General features: G+C 43.1%; 1 protein-coding gene across 3 annotated transcripts in view; it reads left to right on the top strand.

Annotated features, from left to right (window-relative positions):
• The window catches only part of EFR3A (EFR3 homolog A), a 1,080,015-nt gene that overhangs the window by 815,787 nt on the left and 243,305 nt on the right, over window positions 1–20,923 (top strand). For all 3 annotated transcript variants that reach the window (XM_085604916.1, XM_085604915.1, XM_085604914.1), the window contains one exon: window positions 1,374–1,449. In XM_085604916.1, coding sequence (XP_085461042.1) covers window positions 1,374–1,449 — 76 coding nt within the window. The remainder of the gene's footprint in view (window positions 1–1,373; window positions 1,450–20,923) is intronic.

The following is a 20,923-nucleotide window of genomic DNA, read 5'->3' as shown; positions in this document are numbered from 1 at the left end:
CCTCCGTCACCCAACACTCCCAGCTTCCCGACTGGGACCATGAAATAAGGTCTCTCTACTACCAGGTCTCTGCGTTTCACCGCACTGCTTTTGGTGAGCTGGATCCTGGTTTCGAATGTTCCATTATTGCAGGTGTTGCATCCTCTGTAAACTTTTCATGAATGAGATGACGCTCTGACTGCTCATGCATTATGAAACTTGTCTGCCTTTCGTTTCAACCATTAGGGAGCAGCCATACCAGAGTGCTTATTCCTCTGTGTAAGCAATGGTAAGTAGCTCCGCCCACTGGGTTCAGCTGCAGCCGTCTCACGCAGGCGCTGCAGCCTTCAAACCTCGACTGACCTCGGATCTTCAGTTTGTTCTTTTTCTTTTCACTTGTCTGCTAAGTTTGTTTAATTGGATGGTCTTCACGTTTACGTTTAGTAAACTAAAAGAGGTATGTCTTACATTATTTATGATGATCTTAATGTTGGGAAAAGAGACAATCATACCTTAGTCATCATTGTACTATAATTTTAGTTTTGTTTCACCAATCTATGCTAAAACAGATGGAAATCTACATCCACAGTTGTTCTCCTACGATGAGAATAAATCAAAGACTTCTAAACAGCAGACAAGACATCAGAGTCTTTATTTTGTGTACAATAATTTATTCTTCATAGACATTATTCTGAAGGATTTTTACTGCATCCATTTTTCTATTACTTTATGAGTTGTAGTGCCATAGATCCAAGACCTATGCCTACCTACTGATTTTGGATGGTAAGCAGGAAAAGTGATGCAGAATATTTGAAGTGGGTTTGATTAGAGTAGTAATACCTGTCTGCTATACTGGGAATAGGCAGTACTTGTAGAAAGAGAGGAGGAATAAATCTAGGGAATAGCCATAAATTATACTGTTAATATTCCTTTTCTTAGTAGAGAGTTTTTACGCTAAGAAATCAGCATATTAAAAGATAATCTGTTTGAATATGTTGCCTATTCTACAACTGCACTGTGTACTTGAATCCACTCCGCATTCTGTACCAGCTGCTATAAATGTCTTGCTTTTTCCAAGAGTGTTCTCCTATACATGATCACCTATTCATATTGTGTTTCAGATTTGCTGCTCTGGTGACACTGTGTGTGTGTCTGTAGCTGGGTCTAGCTGCCAGCAAATGCAATTAGTGAGACAGAATACAGTTTGCTAGTGCACATGGCCATTTTACAACTATTATTTCTTAGGTCTTTATGATGCTGTTGAATCAGAAGACCAGCATTGTGAGATGAAGCATGATTGATTAATAGGCTGATGGCTAAATCTTCTACAGATTGTTGGGCTTCAATTTCCAAAACCAATTATTTTATAATTTTGTTTTTGGTTGTTTTTACAGGATCATTCCAGATGTTTCTGATCTTAAAATAAAGAGAGAGAAAATTACTAAGCAAGATGTAAGCTTCATGAAAAAGGTGAGATTATTTGCTTTCCTGATCTGCTATTAGAAAGTTGCCACTGACGTCCAAACTGATAGTCCAAAGCCATATTAATGAATATAAGCTAAATAATATTGAATTGTTTTAATAAGTAGTTCAACAAATGGTTTGCCCACATTTTAAAACTTGTGCTGGGTCACAGTTTAGAACAAAGGTATTGAGAAGGTTCTTCGGTCTGCCTGGGACCAGTTAGTGATTTTTACATAAATCCTGGGGCTGTGCTAAAAATTATTCCCCTTTGAAGTTTAATTGCTAACAGCTTCAGCTAGACCCCCCTAGTATATTAGGCATAGATTAGCACACTATGCTTCAGAACAATTGACATTTTGCAGAATTTGTGAGCTACTTCATTTTACTACAGTTTTTTCTTTATTATACTTTTAGCACCAAACAAGGGGAATGTAATTTTGTAAGGTTAATTAAAACATGAAAGACTACACCAATAGATTATTTAAAAGATTTGTGCAGCCAGGTCTTCCTCTTAGCTGTTTTACAATAATTCTTCTAAACAGTCCAATATCCAGCTTCTGATCGTAGTGTAAAAACAATGCATGGATGGATTGCTCTGTTAGGGATCAACTGACTGGCGTATATTGTATTTGATGCAGATGCAAAGGAGTGCAGGATTGAACAGTGAAACTTTATTTAAGAATTCATTTCCTGGTTGGGCATTGTAGGTAAATGGGTTTTTGAGTGAGGAGAGTGAAGACCCTTCTCAAGCAACAACCACAATCCCTGTCAATGTGAAGCACAAAATTCACTACATTAATCTGTGCCTAATCCTCTGGTAGTTTGACACAAAAGTAGTCAGGCTTACCTTACAAAGCAATTTGTTTTTTAATAAACACATTTTTATTTGCATTTCCAACAAGCACATTATTACACACACCCCTCATCCCCGTCACCTCCCCAGTATTGCAGCAACTGGCCCCATGGCTCCTGTGGAGTTATTCAGTCCATATTAATCCCACCATTTGCCCCACACCTGGGCATTCTTCTGTGGACAGCCCTATGCCTTTAAATGGTCCCCTCCAATTTGGAGCATGCCTGCATTGTCTTCTGCCACTCTAAAAATGTAGGTGGACTGGGGAACTCCATTTAATGCATTATCTTTCTTGGCTAGGACCAATGCGACACCCATCAACACCAGCTGTCCCCTATTCCCGCCTATGTCTTCCAGAATCCCCAATAGAACCACTCTAGGTGCGAGTCCAGTATGGCTCCCCAACAACTGCGTAAGCATTCTGGCAGTGCGCCACTAGTATGGTTCAATGTCAGGGCACTGCCAGACCATGTGAAAGAAGTCAGCATCTGGATGGGTGCATAGGAAGCATTTGGGCGTGGGAAGTATTCCATCCTGCCAGAGGCGGCAAGGGCTGAGGTACATTGTGTGAAGGCAGTTTAGTTGAATGAGTCACAGTCTGGATGATATTGCAATCCCTTTGGGGACCATACGTGCCTCTCTCCAGTCTGCGTTGTCTAGTTCCCCCACGCAGGCCTTCCATTTCTGCTGCAGAGGCCCAAATGTGTCTGGGTAATTTTTTGAGGGAGCAATATATTTTAGAAGCATCAACTTGGCCAATTCTGCTAATCAGCAAGCTCTCCTCAAGGGTAGATCTGTACAGCCTGAGCAGTGGGCCCAGGCTCGTCTTGGCCACCACCGAGGGGAATGTTATACAATTTGTTAGGTATATATAAAGTATACAACCAGTAATAAAGTGAAATACAACACAAGAACGTGCGCAGTGAAGCACCTGGTGATATTGCAAGCTCTTGACCCGCCGTGAGGGGAACGGCGTTCACCGGGGGAAGTTTCTCCCTACCTTGCGTTCCTTGTACTTTCTCCGCTGCCGTGAGGGGAACGGCCATCCCGGACTTCATTTCCCAGCATCCCTCGCCCCGGGCGCGTGCCTCCCACGTCATCAGGCAGCGCCGGAAAGAGATTTAAGTCCATCTGAAGACCCGCAGCACGGGACGCGCGCCTGAAGCACCTGGTGATATTGCAAGCTCTTGACCCGCCGTGAGGGGAACGGCGTTCACCGGGGGAAGTTTCCCCCTACCTTGCGTTCCTTGTACTTTCTCCGCTGCCGTGAGGGGAACGGCCATCCCGGACTTCATTTCCCAGCATCCTTCGCCCCGGGCGCATGCCTCCCACATCATCAGGCAGCGCCGGGGAGGGATTTAAGTCCATCTGAAGACCCGCAGCGCGGGACGTGCGCGGGCCGCGCCCGGGCAAAGCCCGGGCCAAGGACGGGCCCGTCCTTGCCCGTCATTGATAGGAGGAGACAGGACAGGGCTCCCCCTCTAACCCTGAAGGCAAGATCTCTAAGGTACATTGCTTCGTTGCCACCACCAGGTCTGCGATTACCCCAAGGGGCGGACTACATTATTGCCAATTGTATATCTAAGCCGCTGATTACCCTAGTTTACATGTTTTTCTTTTTTATCTTTGTAGTTCATATTTTCTTTTTTTCATCTTCCTTTATTTTCTTTTAAACATAGTCATTGTTACTGAATGGGTAAGAGGAAGGCAATGGAGGGTGGGGGCATTGTGGGGAGTAAAAAGGGTAAAAAGACCAAAATAGCCAATCATGCAGCCAGCAACTGTGTCTTAGACAGAATTGAGAGCATTGTCACCGACTGCGAGGAAATACTAGGAGGTAACATCACGGTGATTGCTGCGGGCGATGAGGTGGGGCTGGGTGACAATCCCCCCAAGGTCATTCCGACCATGTTTAAAAATAAAAAAAAAAATATCACACGCCCTAATCCTATCTCCCACAGCTCACTAATGGACGACACGAGGTTCACATCTGATTTAGACTCCCCTGCACCCCGGCCCAATCCCCCTGAGTCGAGGGGCCCCGTCTCCAAGAAAATGGGTGATGAGTTCTTGCAATCTATCCCATGTTCCAATAGATTCTTAGTGCTGGACTCCGCAGCGGATAGCCCTTCTGGGAGTAGGTGTGATTCCGCTGAGGCCGCGGCCCCTTTGATTCCCTGCACTTGCAAAGCATCTCTTGTGGGCCTTTTGGAGAAAGTTGAAATCCTTCAAAATGAGATAGTCTCACTTGGAAAGATTATTGAGACTTTAAATGCTAAGCTAAGTCTCTCCCTGCCCTCCCCACCTCTCCAGTTTAAAGCTACTTTCGCTCCTGCGGCTATCCCAATTGTCAGCCCCCAGATTGTTTCTGCTGATATGGCACTCGCTAGGGGACCCCGAGGACTGTCTAATTGTGCATTCGCTCCGCCTCCCATGCCTTCTCCTCCTAATCCCAAGTTAAATCATGTGGAAAAACTAAGCCTTTGTAGGCCCCACCGTAACATTGGAAATTCTAGGGGGGTTATTTCGAGGGCTCCACAAGACCTCTTACCTATTGTGCAGCATGTCCCGACCATTAACATTCGGCCCCATGGACCAAACCACACAGACAGGGTGCCAAATAATAGGAAAACAGTATATATGGTAAAAGTCCCCAAACCCCCCCCCCCCCAATCAGGGGTACGAAGGCGGCGAATCACTCCGCAACAAGGTTACACACTGGTTGCGCCATGTTAGGGGCTGCAGATCCATCATTAGGGAGGATATCACCAAGGTAAGGAGGTTATCGGACCACAATTCCCGGCTCGACTGCATCGAGCTGGAACTAGTAGATACCTCTCTGGCCGAGAATTTAGTGGCCCTGGAATTCCGCACTTCCTCCCCAGAGCACTCATCTATACAAATCAGGAGCACACCTCTCTGGGCGCCATTGGGGGTGAAAACCCATCTGACCCCAGTGAGCCCTAGGGGGGAGTCAGACCTGGACAGGGTGGATTGACCGTCACAGGTTATAAGTAATGGTCATAGCGTGGTTCCCTCACTTACCCGCCCCAGTGATCATATTGTCCCAGCTGCTCCCTCTTTTCGAGATATTTGTGAGAGCATGGCAATCCATAGAAACTTGACACCTTATGACATTCTAGGAGATGTAGGGCCAGCAGATACATCTAACAAGATCAAACTCAATTTTCTCTCCTGGAATATTGCGGGACTAGAGAAGAAGTTACTACTCCCGGAATGGAATGCCCTAGTGGGAAAATATGAGATCTGCCTTTTCCAGGAAACCTGGAGTTTAAATCCTCTATACAAGTCCGGATACTCTACTTATTTTTGTCCGGCCATTGGTTCAAGCAGGGGACGCCCATCTGGGGGTCTCCTTATATGGGTTAGTACTTCCCTGAACTGGACAATTATTTCCCACAATTGTATCTCACATGATATTTTACATTTAACAGTTTGCGGAGCTCCTAACAGACCCTCACTGGATCTTTTTAATATCTATGTTAGGGGCTCTCAAAGGGTGCCCGGGGTTCTGCAACTATTTCATCTCTGGAGGGCATGCTATCGGGCATTCCCCCTACTTCCTACATCATTGTAGGGGGCGACTTAAATTGCACATTTGAACCGCTTGGCAAGGAGGACTTTCTTGGCACCGACGAAGTAGACGCAAATTGGGATATTCCCGCCCCTGAGTTACCCCCTATTAGGAAGTGGTCCCAGAGGGTTATCCAAATCAATGCACTCACGCAGGAATTTAATCTCAGAGCGGCAAATGGGAGATCAACCTCCGACCCACATGGGGCTTATACTTTCAACAGGATCAGCTCCCCGTCTAGGATTGATTACATCCTTTTGGATGTTAGGTTATGGCGAGATCTGATAGACATGGTAGTAAAACCTTCCTCAGATAGTGACCATAACCCCCTATGTCTAGTACTAAATAACGTTTGGCAGGCACCTGGTGCAGAGGTTAGTTCTCGCCCGTTTTTGACTACTAGAGAAGTAATCCCCACTAATTGTTGCAGACGCCTTAAATGGCTAAAAGTTGCCAACCAGGAATACAAAATGGAAAGCATTAAGGGCATTCTAGATGCCGAGATTAACAAATTAATGAATCTTTCTAAATCAGCGCAGGTCCAATCTAAACTTTATCTGACCTACCAAGATTTCATTGCCAAACTGAGTGCCTTTTTTACTGTTGCAGGCAAAGCAGGCTCTAGTCTAGATGTACCCTGGCAAAGGCTGGTAACCCCTGGTATTCTGCAAAATGTAAGGAGAAAAGGGCGGCCCTTTCACAGGAAATTAAGAATAAAGATCCTATGGCAGTCTCCAAAGCAAGAAAGGAATACTCTGCGGCCCAGAGGGAAGCCAAGAAAATTTGGGACGAGAACCATTGGCAAGATATTAAACAAGCATCCAAAGAGAAAGATCCAAAAGGTTTTTGGGACCTTATTAACAAAAGGGCCAGTAGTATCCTGCTCCCTATTTCTAATTATGTCACCGCTAAGCAATGGATGGATCATTTTGCTAAGTTGTATTCTGCTGCTGATATCTATCTCCCTCCCCCAGCTACTGAATGCCTCTCCACCACTAGTGCCTCCACTCAATATTCAGAGTACTTTGAATTAGCTGAGGTGGTGACAGCAATAAATAGCATAGCCCCGGGCAAGGCAGCGGGCCCAGACGGTCTCCCAGGAGATTTGCTCCTGCACGATCCTGAAACATGGGCTGTTTTTATCCTATTGATGCTGAATTTAATAGCGAGGGGGTTACCTCTGCCAGATTCTTGGAAAGGAGCTAAAGTGGCCCCCATTTTTTAAAAAGGGGAATAGGGAAGACCCTGCCAACTATCGACCGATTAGTTTAATCGATGTGTCACAGAAAGTGGTTGGCAGGGTCCTCCTGGCCAGGATTGGTACTTGGATGGAAGATAACGGCATTTTGTCACATTTCCAAGCGGGCTTTAGGAACAAAGTGGGAACAATTGACCAGGTGTTTAGATTTTTCACGATCTATTGGAAGACAGTACTCCTGGGGAAAGGCAGTCTCTACCTGGCCTTTATAGATTTGAAGACCGCCTTTGATCTGGTACCGCGGGGGAAACTCTGGTTCATTTTACAACATTTAGGCATCCCCCCCCCCCCCTGGTTCTTGATATTATACAGCGCCTGCATAATGGAAATTATGCCAAAATAAGATGGGGGTCCCAGGGGCAATTGACCGAGAGTATCGCGGTGAGCAGGGGGGTCCGCCAGGGTTGTGTGCTGGCACCCACCCTGTTCTCTTTATACATCAACGGGGTGGTTGATTTCCTGCGACAGGAACCGGCAGACGCTACTTCCTTGGCTGGGGAGAAGACCCCGACCCTCCTGTTCGCAGACGATACTCTCTTGATCTCGAAATCACCGGGGGGACTCCAGAGGCTCCTGAATAGGTTTGGCATCTTTTGTGAATTACATGGGTTGACAATTAACACCACTAAAACTAAGATCATGAGTATCAACCCGTCCAAATGTTTCAAAAACAATTTCACCCTGGACGCGGTCCCCCTGGACATTGTGGAGGGATTCGACTATTTGGGGATTCGCATCTCCAAGGACATGAGGTGGGGTCCCCACTTAGCCAAGATGCTTTTAAACCATAAGAGGGCCTCCGGTGCTATCTTGAGAGAACAACGCCTATCTTGGTCCAGGCCAGTGGCTCCTGTGCTTGCTGTCTATGAAGGCAAAGCGCTTTCCTCAGCCTTGTATGGATCTGAGCTCTGGGGTTTTCAGAATGTTGACCAACTCGCCATATCCGAAAACAAGTTTATGAGAGATATAACCTCTCTACCTATTTCAACGCCTCTGAAGCCTTTATTTTTTGACCTGGGTAGGCATTCTATTCAAGACATAGTACGCCTGCGCCCCCTTCTCTTTTTGGGCTCGCATCCGAAGGACTGCCGAATTGTCCAACTATGCGGCAGCTCTTGACGAATTACTACTAGCCGACACAGGGAGCAAGATTAAATGGCTATTGGATCTTCAGAAACTCCTAACTGCCATTGGCCTCAAAGAGGCTTGGTGCACCCAGACCCCACCAACAAAGCAGGTTCTAAAAAGAACTTATTGGGAATGGGTGCAGTCACAGGCCATCCAAAATCCTAGATTAGGGAAATTGACTGAGGAGTTTTTTCAGCATAAAATCACTTGTAAATTGGAACCTTACCTGGATTTTATCCAGACCCCTAGAGATAGGGCTTTATATATGAAGCTGAGATTCGGGACACTCCCTACTAACAGTCTAATTGCAAGTTGGAAAGGGTCAAACTTGACTCCTTCACCCTGCCCGGGTTGCGCTTATCATAACGAGTCTATTGCTCATCTCTTGTTCGCCTGTCCGGCGTACAGGTCTGCTAGATCTAGGTGGCTAAAGCCGGTTTGCCAACTCCTAGGTCCAATGAGCCACCGAAATGCACTCCGCATCCTATGTACAGATGTATCTTCACTTACTTTGATATGCGGGGTGGCCAAATTCTTGGGCCGTGCTTGGCTAATAAGAAGTAAGATTTTGGTAAGGAAGCCAAATTGCCCTACTAGCCCAGGGATGAACTGTGATTAGAGACTAGCCAATTTGGGTATTAATTCCGGGCCTCTCTTTTATATAGGTTTTTTAGCCATTATTATAGCTTTATATTTTTTATGGTTTTTATAAAATTTGCACTGGAAATTGCATTGCACAAGCTGTACTAGGTCATGATTTAATCGTTTAAAAAAAAAAAAATTAAAAAAAATTGTGTAAATATGTCTCCTTTTTAATCTAAAATTGTACCGCTTTTATGATATTTATCATGTCGAATAAAGCTAAACTACTACTGCCAATACAAGAAAAATCACAAACTAATTTAGAAAAATAGAGAACATTTTAATAAACAAAATGACATCAAAACAAATAAAATCCAATCAGTCGAACCGGAGCTTTAATTTATAAAATCTTTAGTGAAAAATAGTGCCTAAAAGATCAAAGCCCCAACCGCAGATGTCAGTTTGATACATGAGGTGGATTGGGCATAGTCTCGGCTCAGCTTTCGACTTAAAAGAAATTCTGAAGAAAAGCTCCTGAGAAAGCACATTTCAGCAGGACAAGGCATGGGCGTTTTGTTGAAAGTCAAAAATCTCCAGCAGGACAAAGCTGCAGGCTGTAGCCAACAAGGCCAGATACCCTTTCTGAGAGGCTCTGGTGAACAGGATTTGCTGCTGCGGAGAAAAACATAGTGGGAGCTACCACAAACGCAGGCCGACCAGTGATCGGCGATCCTGGTTTCCTGTCGGTTCTCAGGCCACGTTTTGGTGGAAAATCTTCTGTCCCAAGTTTTGGCTGTTTGGTCACCTTTAGCACCACTTACAAGGTTACCTTTACCACCACTTACAAGGGTCCAGGACTGGTGGGGCGCCATTGGAGGGCAGGACTTCCATAAGGCAGGGTCGAGGTGCAGGGTTCAAGGTTATTGGAACTTGTTGTATCCCTATAGCTCAGAACAGGAGGTCTGACAATTAACCCTTAGTCACTCTGGGAGTCTTGGGATAAAGCCGCAAGGGTGGCCTCAAGCAGCAGTGCAGTCTTCTGAGGGTACAAGGCAGGCTTCAAGCAGCAGGAAATTCTCTGATACCAAGAGGGCACATGGCAGTCCTCTGAGGTACAAAGCCTCAAGCAGCAGCGTGGTCATCTGGAATACAAGGCAATACTTCTGAGGCCCTCCACAGGCCCAGGAGCTACTCAATAGGGTCCAGTATTTATACCTTGTTCCATACTTCGAAGTGGGAAAAACGTTTTTGAATCTCATCTAGTAATGTAGCACTACATGTGCCCACGGCCAGTAAATTAAATACTATTAGTAGGCCTGCAGCACTGATCATGTCACCCTCTAAAAGTAGTACTTAAACATGTCTCAGGCCTGCCAATGCAGCCTGTGTGTGCAGTTTTAAGCTGTTATTTTGAAAAGGCAAAATAATCCTTTTGCCAGGCTCAAACCTTCCATTTTTAATGCAAATAGGTCACCCCGAGGCTAGGCCCTGGACAGCTCAGAGAGCAGTGTGCAATGTATTTAAAAAGTAGGACATGTTCTTTTAAGTTTTACATGTCCTGGTAGTGAAAAACTCTTAAATTCGTTTTTGACTACTGCAAGGCCTACACCTCTCCTGGGATAACATTGGAGTTACTAATTTTATAATTTTTATTAGCGTAATTTCCAGATGGGAAAAGGTAACCCCTTCATGTACAGTGTCTCTAGAATAACAATTTAAAATCCTAACTTATGGCGAAGTCCGATTTTAAATTCCAATTCTGAAAATGCCACTTTTAGAAAGTTCTAATTTTCTTTCCTTAGCCATTTTGTGCCTGCAGCCTGTCTCTGGGCAACCTAACTGGGTGTAGTTGGAATTTGGGCTTTGCGTATTTCTCCTAGACAGCCACACAGGTTGCTTAGGTGGGTCTGGCTGGGCCATCACTGGCAGGATAGGTTGGAGGAGCTTGGTCCAGCCCCACTTACACTTGAATAGGCTGTATCCTGTCTCTGCTCAAAGGGCTACCCCCTGTAGTTAGTCTGGAGCCAGGGCCATGAAATCAAGGTATCTCTGTACTTCAAAGGCTTGCCTCTAGACGCTTCTCCCAACTTCAAAGGCACAATTATGTATAAATACTAGCCCTTAGACACCAACTCTTCAGTACACTTCTGGACCTGTTCATTCACTGCAGTTAAGAAGGACTGTTGTGCTGCTGAACGGACTGCCACTCTACTGGACTGCTACTCTTAAGTAGCTACTGCCCTGTTTTACTGGCCACCTGCCTGCTGCTGTCTTGCCAGAGGAGGAAGAACTGGACCTGCAACCTTATCTTGAACACAAGACCCCAGAGTGACTCTAAGAGCTAGTCTGTTGGCCTCCTGATCTGAGCCTCAGGGGCATAAAAGGCTCCCCAAACAGCTCCTCGATCCAGCTGCAGCAAGTTGCTGAACCCCAAGTGGTGCCTTTCAGGTCCAGGACCCTTGGTGTAGCGCAAAGGTGCTGAAATCAAGCTTTTGGGCTACTTAAGACTACGAACAGGCCCATTTGTAACGAGACTATGCTCCTGGCACAGAAGAACAGTGTGAAGTGCCATCAGCCCATCTCTTCGCACTGCAGCATTGACAGTTTGCATGAGACTCTCAACGCAAGTCTCCCTCCTGCCGGGCCTGGTCTTTGCACCACTCCGACAGCCTCCCCCAACCCTCTTCATGCTTCTCCAAACCCTCTTCAACACAAAAGGGACTTTTGGCACAAAACCTGAGAAAGTAAAACATCAGCTGGACTTATATGGGGCGGTAGCTGACCTGCGCTCCATCGCGTCGCCCTGAACTTTTGACTTTGACCCAGTCCAGCGAACTGATAGGCACGTTGGCGCTTTATGCTTCTAGACGCTATTTTTCACTTTATTCTTTAAAAATTCAAAACTCCAGTTCTACTGATTGTATCTTTAACGTTTTCCTCTTGTTTTATTTATGACATTTTACTCTATTTTAAATTGGTGTTCCGGTACCCATGGCTATTTGTTAAGCCATGCTAATGTAAACTTGGCTGTCTCAACTAATATTTGTGTTTTATTACATCAAATTTACAAGAAAATGTTTGATGTAAGGAAGATGATGATAGACCGTTTTTTAGCATTAAATGAAGATGCTACTTTAAAACAAAAAAATTACTTTATTTTTCTAACTTTGTGTGCGATTCTCTTTGTGTTGTGTTTTCACAGTTTTACTGTTTGAAGTGTTTAACAAATAGTTTACTCATTGCATCTAAGTTAATCCTGACTGCTCTGTACCAAGCTACCAGGGGGTTGAGCACAAGTTAATTTGGTGGTGTTACCCGCTGACAAGGATTGTGGTTGCTTCTTGACTGGGGCTCACACCCCAGTCAACCAACAACCCAATTTCTCCCACTGTCTCTCTCCATTAGTTTACCCTCTGGAAGCAACACAGGTGCCATCATCGTGTAATGAGGTTTTAGCTCTTAACTTTAGCCTTGCCCACTGCATTTCCTTCCCAGGAACTCCAATCTAGCACCCTCTCTATAGACCCAAAGGCCTTTTACTCCTGAATGTCTTAGTTAGTTGTGCCTTTCCTGTTTTGTCCCTACAGACCGCTTTCTTGCATTCCAAACCCTTTCATTCACTCAAGAGTGTTTTCTTATATCTTGCGGTGTACAATTGTATGTATGAGATGTGAGCCTGAACACGGGTTTTCTTCTTTTTCGTTCAGGTATGAATTTAATTCTTGTTAGCAAAAGACGTATACATTTTCGCAATGACTTCAATTCTAGCATTCAAATGTTCATTTATGATAGTCTTTGAAAAAGTTACATTTTAACACAATGCTGGATTTACTTACTGTATAATTCTTTAATGATAAATCTAACAAAGCCAATAGTCCCACTTTATATAAGTTACATGCCTACAGCCGAATATATTACATGCATTTAAACATATAGGTTTCTCATTTGCTTCGGTGACCCACCACCTCCTGAACGAAAGGCGTGTCGGCGTTAATAGACCTCCGAAGCCCGGTCTGACGATATGCTCACTTTCCAAAAACGGAATGTCGACGCCGTGTCGTTTGGATAATTTCTTTATTGTCAGCTGAAAAGAGTCAGACGCGTTTCGCCTGCCCAGCAGGCTTGCTCACTAACCTCTTCAATAAAGTTTTTTCGCCATTTTAACCGTGCATATATTCCGTGTCATGTGCAAAACTACAACCATGAAGAGTGAAGACGTACTCGTAGTTTTTTAGATCGTTACATTTCACCAATCTATTATCGCTTAATCAAATGAGGTTGAAATTCATAAAACCATTATTGAATAAATATGCCTGCAATATCAGAAACCGTTAGAGATATTATAAACACATTCAAATTGTTTTGGACTTGCGTGTTAACTGCATATACAGTTAACAACGCCTTGGTGGAGCGGCTAATGCCAACAGTGAAACTTCTCACTGCATTGACTCCTCCTTCGCAAATTTAAACCAATCATTCATGTTTTAATACATTTATGACATGCCTGCATTTAGAACCTGTCCCGCCCTAGTGGGCCATGATTTGTCCAAATTCATCTCTAACTGTCATCCCTTATGCAAGTTTCAGCACTGCAAATTATACATTGCATTAGAGAACAGCGCCTGTGCGCAAACCTCATTAATTTCTCTACCTATCAAGCCCCAGTGGGCATGCTAGCTCACATAGATATTTAGTATTATGCAAGATACTGTAACATTCTAAGTTGTCTTCTCCACCCTAATACTTAATGTGCAAGTGAATACGGTTAAAAAATGGTTAAAAATAACAGGATCTCAAGGATAGTTCATATGTATGTGTAAAGGTCCTCTTCCATATTTAAACCCATGGGGGTTTTGGTATTAAGTTTGATAATGTAACTTGATTCAAGTCTCTGTAGGGTTTTCTGCCGATCACCCCCTCTGATGTTGACTGGTACAGCATCTATAACAAAGTATGTAAGTCCACTCACATCCTTGTTGTGGCATTGCTTAAAATGGCGGGCATGATTGGGCCGCATTTTTTATAGCTCGCAGATGTTGTAGCACCCGCTTATGCACTTGAAGAATTGTGCTGCCTACGTACCTCAGGCCACACGGGCACTGGAGCACGTAGACAGCAAACTCTGTTTTGCATGAAAATTGCCCTTTTATTTTCTGTTCTTGCTCAGTTAACCCTGGCTGGGAACTGCTGGTAATCTTACCGAAGGTGCAGGCCTTGCATTTTATAAAGCGGTACAAAAGGGGGTGGTGATGGACGGAGCATCAGAACCAATCAAACACTCACACCCAGTCAACAGATCTGGGTTTGATCCATCACCGTTCTTTAGCCCACTCTGCCACCCCAGTTCAGACATGGCCATATGCAAATCAGTCTGACCCTGTGCCTCATGGGAACAGTCCAGCCCGAACTGCCAAGCCATGCCTTCCCTGGACCGGAAACAAGCTTCCTAGGACCGGTTTCTGGCATTTCAGCCAGGCTTGCTTGAATCCAGTGGCAAAGTGAGCAAGGGACTCACGTCTGAGCATACCCTGCCAACTTATTGCATTTTATAAACCTGTCCTTCCTAGCTAACCACGTTTTGGGTACTCTGCCAGCTGGTAGCATATTGCTTACCAGTGCTTGTTTCAAAGAGCGTGGCCTTCTAAAAGTGATGAGGCCTTCTTTGAACACACTGTTCTAGAATTAGATCATTGCGGATGATGTGCCAATGTTTTTGTAAAATGCAAAGTAAGTCATTATGTTGGTTGTTAAACATGGTAATCATCCTACACTAGGAGTTCTCTATCCTACTCACGGCCTGTTTTTTGCTGGGATTAAAGAGTATTTCCTCTCTTGACTGTTTAGTTGCTTTATATATTGCTGCTGCAATGCATTCATTTTCTGTATGGACTTCATTTTCTTTGGCGGCCAGACTCCGGTTCTTTGTATAATTTTACTTGGTATTTGTTTCCTGGATTAAAGTATAATTAATGTGCCTTTGCCTTTTTTCTCTGGTCTTCACCATCATCATCATTGTTATTGAATCACGGGGAAGTTGCACAGTAAGACTTAGTGTCAATCAGAAGGGCCAGGGGGAGAAATCACAGAATGTCTGGGTAATCCCATCGATCTCTTGACCTATAATATTGAAACTCTGCTTACATATTAAAATTGCCGACATGGTTTTATAAGGTGTTTAATTTACTGTACTGTTTCCCTATCCACCTGAGAATAATGGAATCAAAACTCTCCTGTGTTGCTTGACAGGCATAACCTTTGTTCAATTAGTGATGTCATCCATTTCTGATTTGTATATTTTTTTGTGTGTTTCCATAGACCCATGTCACCAGTCACCTGGTAGTCCTGACAGGTTGAGTAGGCCCTAATCACACCTGATCCAATGGATGCTACTGTGTTACTACTGGGCCAGTTTCTAAGAAACTATCATGCTACTGGACAGAGTTATCACAACAAACATGAATCTAGACAAACTGGTCCTCCTCGTTCTTTTCCCATTTGATCAATGATTTTTAGATCTTGTCGCAATGAAATTGACCCCATTGTGCTACAATGCTGTGTATGCTACAAAGCTCTCTTAATTATTTCATAAAGCACTTGAACCATTGTCACCACCGTTTTATGTCCAAGCCTAGTTTTCACCACTGAACAATCCAAAATGATTTTCATCATTGCTAGTTGTGGGGAGCAGAGGACAGACACCTGGTTTGACTATTCCGTTATCTATGCCATAATCCTACCATGAATTAAAGTTAATGTTCAATGCACCCTGCACTTGATATGAGCTAGTAGTGGAAGTACTCCAAATAAACAAGATACAAATGACTTTGTTTTGTACATTGCCTGATTCAAGTTGCTGATGGCTAAGGTTTTATAAAAAAAATCAAGAAATAATAGTCTGCCAATGCTTTTTAGGACTTACTAAAGACTGCTTTACCTGTTTGGGCGGTTGACCTATTGTTGCCAATGCTTTAAGGTATACTCAATTTGGACTTTGGGGTGGACCCTGTTTCATGATTTGATGGTTTACTCATCTGTATCAGCTCTATGCTCCTGATTCAATGGTTTGCCTCTCTATTTGTCCCTCCCAGAGGAATAATTTTGTTTCACCTTGCTTTTATTAGTCGAGTTGAATCTATCAATTTTTGACTTTATGGAAATATTTTTCCTTTTGCATTACATCATTTGGCATTTGACTTTTTACACTTAAATGTTGGCCTTTCCTTTTTCCCCTTGTGTGCCTACATCTCATTACTGTCTTTCAGCTCTTCCTCTTTCCATTGTGTGCCAACTCCGTTTTGCTCTCAACAAACTCTCCCTCCATTCCCCTGTTGTGTCCCTTTGCTCCAGCCCCACCCCACCTTCTCACTTATTCTTACCCTTGTCATCTCTGGCCTACAACAACTTTGTCATTTTCTTGGGCTGCTGTTTTCCAGCTGCTCCCTAACCATCTGTATTCTTTTGTCTCGCCTCTGCCATTGCTGTGCCCTTCCCTGTTTTCCGAGTCACCCACAGCAGCTTCTGCATATTCTTACAACCTGCTGTATGGTACCAAAATCTTGCTGTCAGAATAACATTTGACATAAATATTGAGTTCGAAATATTGTTTACAATAACTATTGCCACCTTTGAGTCCATAATAACAATCTGCATCTGATGCAGTGACAGTATTTCTGAGAACTGTATTGTGATATACAACCCACCTCATTGTGCTTACTGGTCAGCAGTTTTACCAATGTCCTCTCCTCCCTGCCTCCTCTTACCTTGTCACCTGTCCGTGCTCCAAGAGGAACTGATTGGCTTTGATATGCTTGTTAGGTTTAAAGCTAGGTCCTCAGAATTTCTCTGAATCTACTTTTGTCCTCATTCTTGTCTGGGCAACCCTGGTTGGTACCTTCTTAGTGGGTACCTTCCTAGTGAGCTGTTCTCGACAGATACTGGCAATAATTATGTGATCAGCTTTTTTGTACCATATTAGCTGAAAATGTACTTGGCGAAAGCACTATTGAAGAAACCATGTGTATCCTTGCATACTGTGTAATTGTTATTTGATTACTCTCTTCCTAGCTAATGTCAGGAAAAAGATGGTTGTCCAATTGCATTCACATCTGGTATCGTTCCATTTAGTGCAACCAGTTAATTTAAGCTTTCATCCAGGACTTGGGATGGAAGCAAAGAAATGTGGTGATATCTTGGACTTGGTCAGTAAGGATAAGGCCTGTTTACTACCCTTCTTTGACTTTTATGATGCTTTCTGGAAAGTGGCCCATAACCGCATGCTGCCATAGGTGAGGTTCCTTCCTACGAGTAAGACTTCAAGCTACAAGGCTAGGTACCTTTAGATTAGTCATGGAGGTGGTTAGATAGAGGTTTCTGCATGGTTTTCTCTTTTTCCTCCAGTTGGCTTAATATCTGTGTGATCTCTCTCAGATACACGGTTGACTCGTTTTTCGCTGCCCTGCTGTTCCTTCACCACTGACTACAGATATATCTAGATGTGGATAACACTGCACTTCAATAATATATAGCAGTGCATTGTTACCCTGCAGTTAAAATAAGAATTACTAACAATACTCTGCAGCGTAACACTAGTAAAATAAGATTATTCAGTTTCGACCACCTTAATTTGGAAAGAGCTCCTCACTAAGACTGATTTAGCAGAAGTTTTTTCTCTCAGAGCAAGTATCAAGCCTCAGATATGAACCTGGGACTGTGTCTGTAATACAACAATTTTCTTTCAACTCTAGGTAATGAAGCAAATTCTGCCCCAGTGAAGTTGGGCATAGACTGAGCTGTGGATGCTCTGGATCATATTTAGATTTTGGCGGATGCGGAACATCCTGTGTTTCGTGTGCATTGATGCCAATGGCATTTTAAATATGGCATACAGGACATCAGCCACTTTTTTTCAGATGCCCTGCCCTGCCTATTTCTAAATATGGCCATATGTCTCCAGCTGTCTCTCCAATGTTTTCTGGTGGCCATTCTCGCATAAGAGAGTCTGCCCAATCAATAAAGCTATGATGGTAGATACCTGGCTACATCACTATTAAAATCCATTGAAATGTTCAGTCATGACTGCTGCACTCGCAGGACCCTGAGTTAAATGGTGTTAACACTATTGAAGAGGCTAGGAATGAAGCAACATTGCAGTGTAGCACTCCGCGGGTAGATGGTCTTTAACTCTTAGTCTGGCGTAAAATCATGTGGTGTTGAGATATGAAGTAAAACAACTGCTATTTGACTGACTCCAGTGTTCTCTGTTGTTTAATAGAATGAGTCTTGCAGGTTTCTATTTCACAGTACTGCAATGTATGCACTACTCATTAGGCCCAACCGTTGCATGCCCAGCACTCTCCAAGTGATATAGCTGGCTGTGTGTTGTCACCATACCAGCACATCCACATCTTCTCATTAATCTATGTACCAGTCACTCCAAAGAAGCTAAGTTAAATATAGATATACAGAAAATTGTGTCTAAGCTACACAATGTGCAAAGACATTTGCAACCCGAACGGACTACCTACGCTGAGCAATAAACAACCAGTTGAGCACAATTATACCATGCAGTGTGTTTTGGCATTTTGCTGGTGGTTGATCTGGTACAGAGATATCTTTGGGTCACCTGAAGTGGAGTTTAGTTCTTCTGGAGTGGAACAGATAACTTCCAGTTTTCCTACAATCCTAGCTCAATGATGGTTGATGTTTCTTGTGTACAGGAAATTAGGTTTGTAGCAAACCTTTGCATATGCCAGTAGGCTAATTTTGAAGAAGTAAAACAGATTTTTCAAGTGTTATTATTTTCTTTATCAAATCCAGGATCAGTGAAATACTTCTTAACCACCTCTATTTGTGTGTGTTTGAGGTTGTTGGTACTAATGGAATGAGATTCTGCAAGGAGACGCCTTCCTAGATTTATATCTTGAGGTATTTGTCATTGGTTGTCTGCATTGTGTCAGTGTCTACACCTTACAAAGCATTGTTTTCTCTTTTACTTGTCTCTTTCACTCTGGAAAAGCAATCCCTTAATGGCTTAATGAAAAATGCACTACAACATCCTAGATGGTATTAATGAACCAAGATGCCTCTGCCAAAGGAAATTATATCAAAAGGAGTGGGAAAACCCAATGTACCCCTTGGAGGCTTGGGCGATAAAACTTGAAATAAGGCAAACCCTCACTTATTTCAAGTTCTGCCAAAGGATAGGCAGCATCTGAAGAGTTGGTAGTAAATTGATCTGTCGCTACGTGTTTTCACTAAAAGGTCAACAAACAGATGGTTGAGGTATTACTTTCCTGCAATCCACAACCATTGAAAGCCAGGGCTTCATTCTCCACTGGTGCAATTTGAAAAGAAACCGAATTAAGTTAGAGCTATCCTCTTGTTTCTAAATCACAACTTAAATGCTGGTTGCCAAATACCTTAGTCTGTTCTACAAATATACACTTTTTTATGTACAGGTCATCTTTGTCTGTTTCTCTTGTTTCTGTTCCTTATAACTTCCCCCATCGTTGGGAAGGAATGAGCTTGCTATTATATTGATTGTTTAGCAATGATTGAAGATCTCATGATAGTCTTGCTTTCCTTCCCAATGCAGATAATGAAATCGAATCAGGTTTTTAGCTTCTACATCCTTCAATAGTCTGTCATAATGAACTCATGGACCAACTGGTGTGCTTCATTCTTGGTTCTGTAGCTTCTTGGCTGCCCAGAAATAACGTGGCTTTTCCACATATGTAAACTTGAGTCCCTAATGAAACAGCTTAAATTGTTCTATTCTTGAAAAAGGAAAGTGGAAAACGTTTGGTCAACAGTGCTTCTCCCTGACATACTATACATCCAGTTTTAATTTTCAGTTATTTAGGGGTTTATGCTAGCCTACTTTTCTCTAAACTTTTTTTCTGAGTCCTCACCATTATTATTACTTTTTTATAACAGCTTTTTTGGGGTATACAGTAAAAGAAACAAGCAAATATACCACAGCAGCTGCAGATTAATTTGACCCCCGACAGGAAAGTTCTGATCATTATTGAAAATATTTTGTGTTTCTGAATGTAAGGAAGAAAACTACAGGAAGGTAACCTTTTGGTTTGCAGTCTTTTAACATGTCTGCTACCTAACAAGCACCTTTCTGGCTAGTCCCATAAAGGTCAGCTAATGCGGGATGGCAAGTTGAATAGGAGACCCATCAAGAACAATCTTCAACATCCTGGCACAAATAGCATTGCTTCAAGATACATCATCAAAGTTATTGTCGAGCTACAAAAAGCCTTTACACTACAAAACATCACAGTTCTTAACTGTAAAAAGAATGTAATAAACCCAGTTCTAAAAAAACAAAGATACTTAATCACTTAGGCCCCCAAGTAATGGCAGTACATTTACATGATCCTTAAAAGTGCTTAAATTGCCTTCTCTTGCTTAAAAATATTATTTATTGTAACAGCAATTTCTAAGAGTCCATATTCGTAACGCTTCATCCTTCCAGATAAACGTTGCAGTAGTGAACAAAGTGTCATTTTTGTTTATTAAGCACAAATAACGGCACGTTCCTCACCCACCCAATATCATACTTCCGGAATATGTATCTCAACTAAAGTTATTTAAATGTAACATATTGCAGGTAAAGTAGAAAGAAATATGACATTGTTGCAACCAGATGCTGAGCATGGGTTGTTGTTATTGTGCCATAATGCTGTTAAAGAGAACAGAGAAGTTCCACCACCATGAACTTTACAAACAGTCCACTTAGAAGGGGTGGATGCAGTATATCAAGAATATGGTATGAAGACAAAAGACTTAAATCAAACACAAAGCAAGACATTGATTTGCTGTCGTATAGTTTTTTACTTTATTAATGTTGCCCTGAGACACTATTGTACTTTACGTTATGTTGGGTATCCTCATATCTGATCAAGACTACTAGCCGCAGATTCCTTCACGTAGAATTATCCCCAGGCGTGAGACTGGATCCGGAAACGTTTTTGCCACAGCATCCCTGCGCGCCGGGAGGTGGGGTGACATCACGCGACTCCGCCCAGGCGTCGTCCGCGTATGTGACGTCAGC

This window comes from Triturus cristatus, chromosome 5_1 (genome assembly GCF_964204655.1).
Source record: "Triturus cristatus chromosome 5_1, aTriCri1.1, whole genome shotgun sequence".
NCBI lineage: Eukaryota > Metazoa > Chordata > Amphibia > Caudata > Salamandridae > Triturus > Triturus cristatus.
The sequence above is the reverse complement of the archived record's forward strand: the minus strand, read 5'-3'. Positions and strand labels throughout refer to the sequence as shown.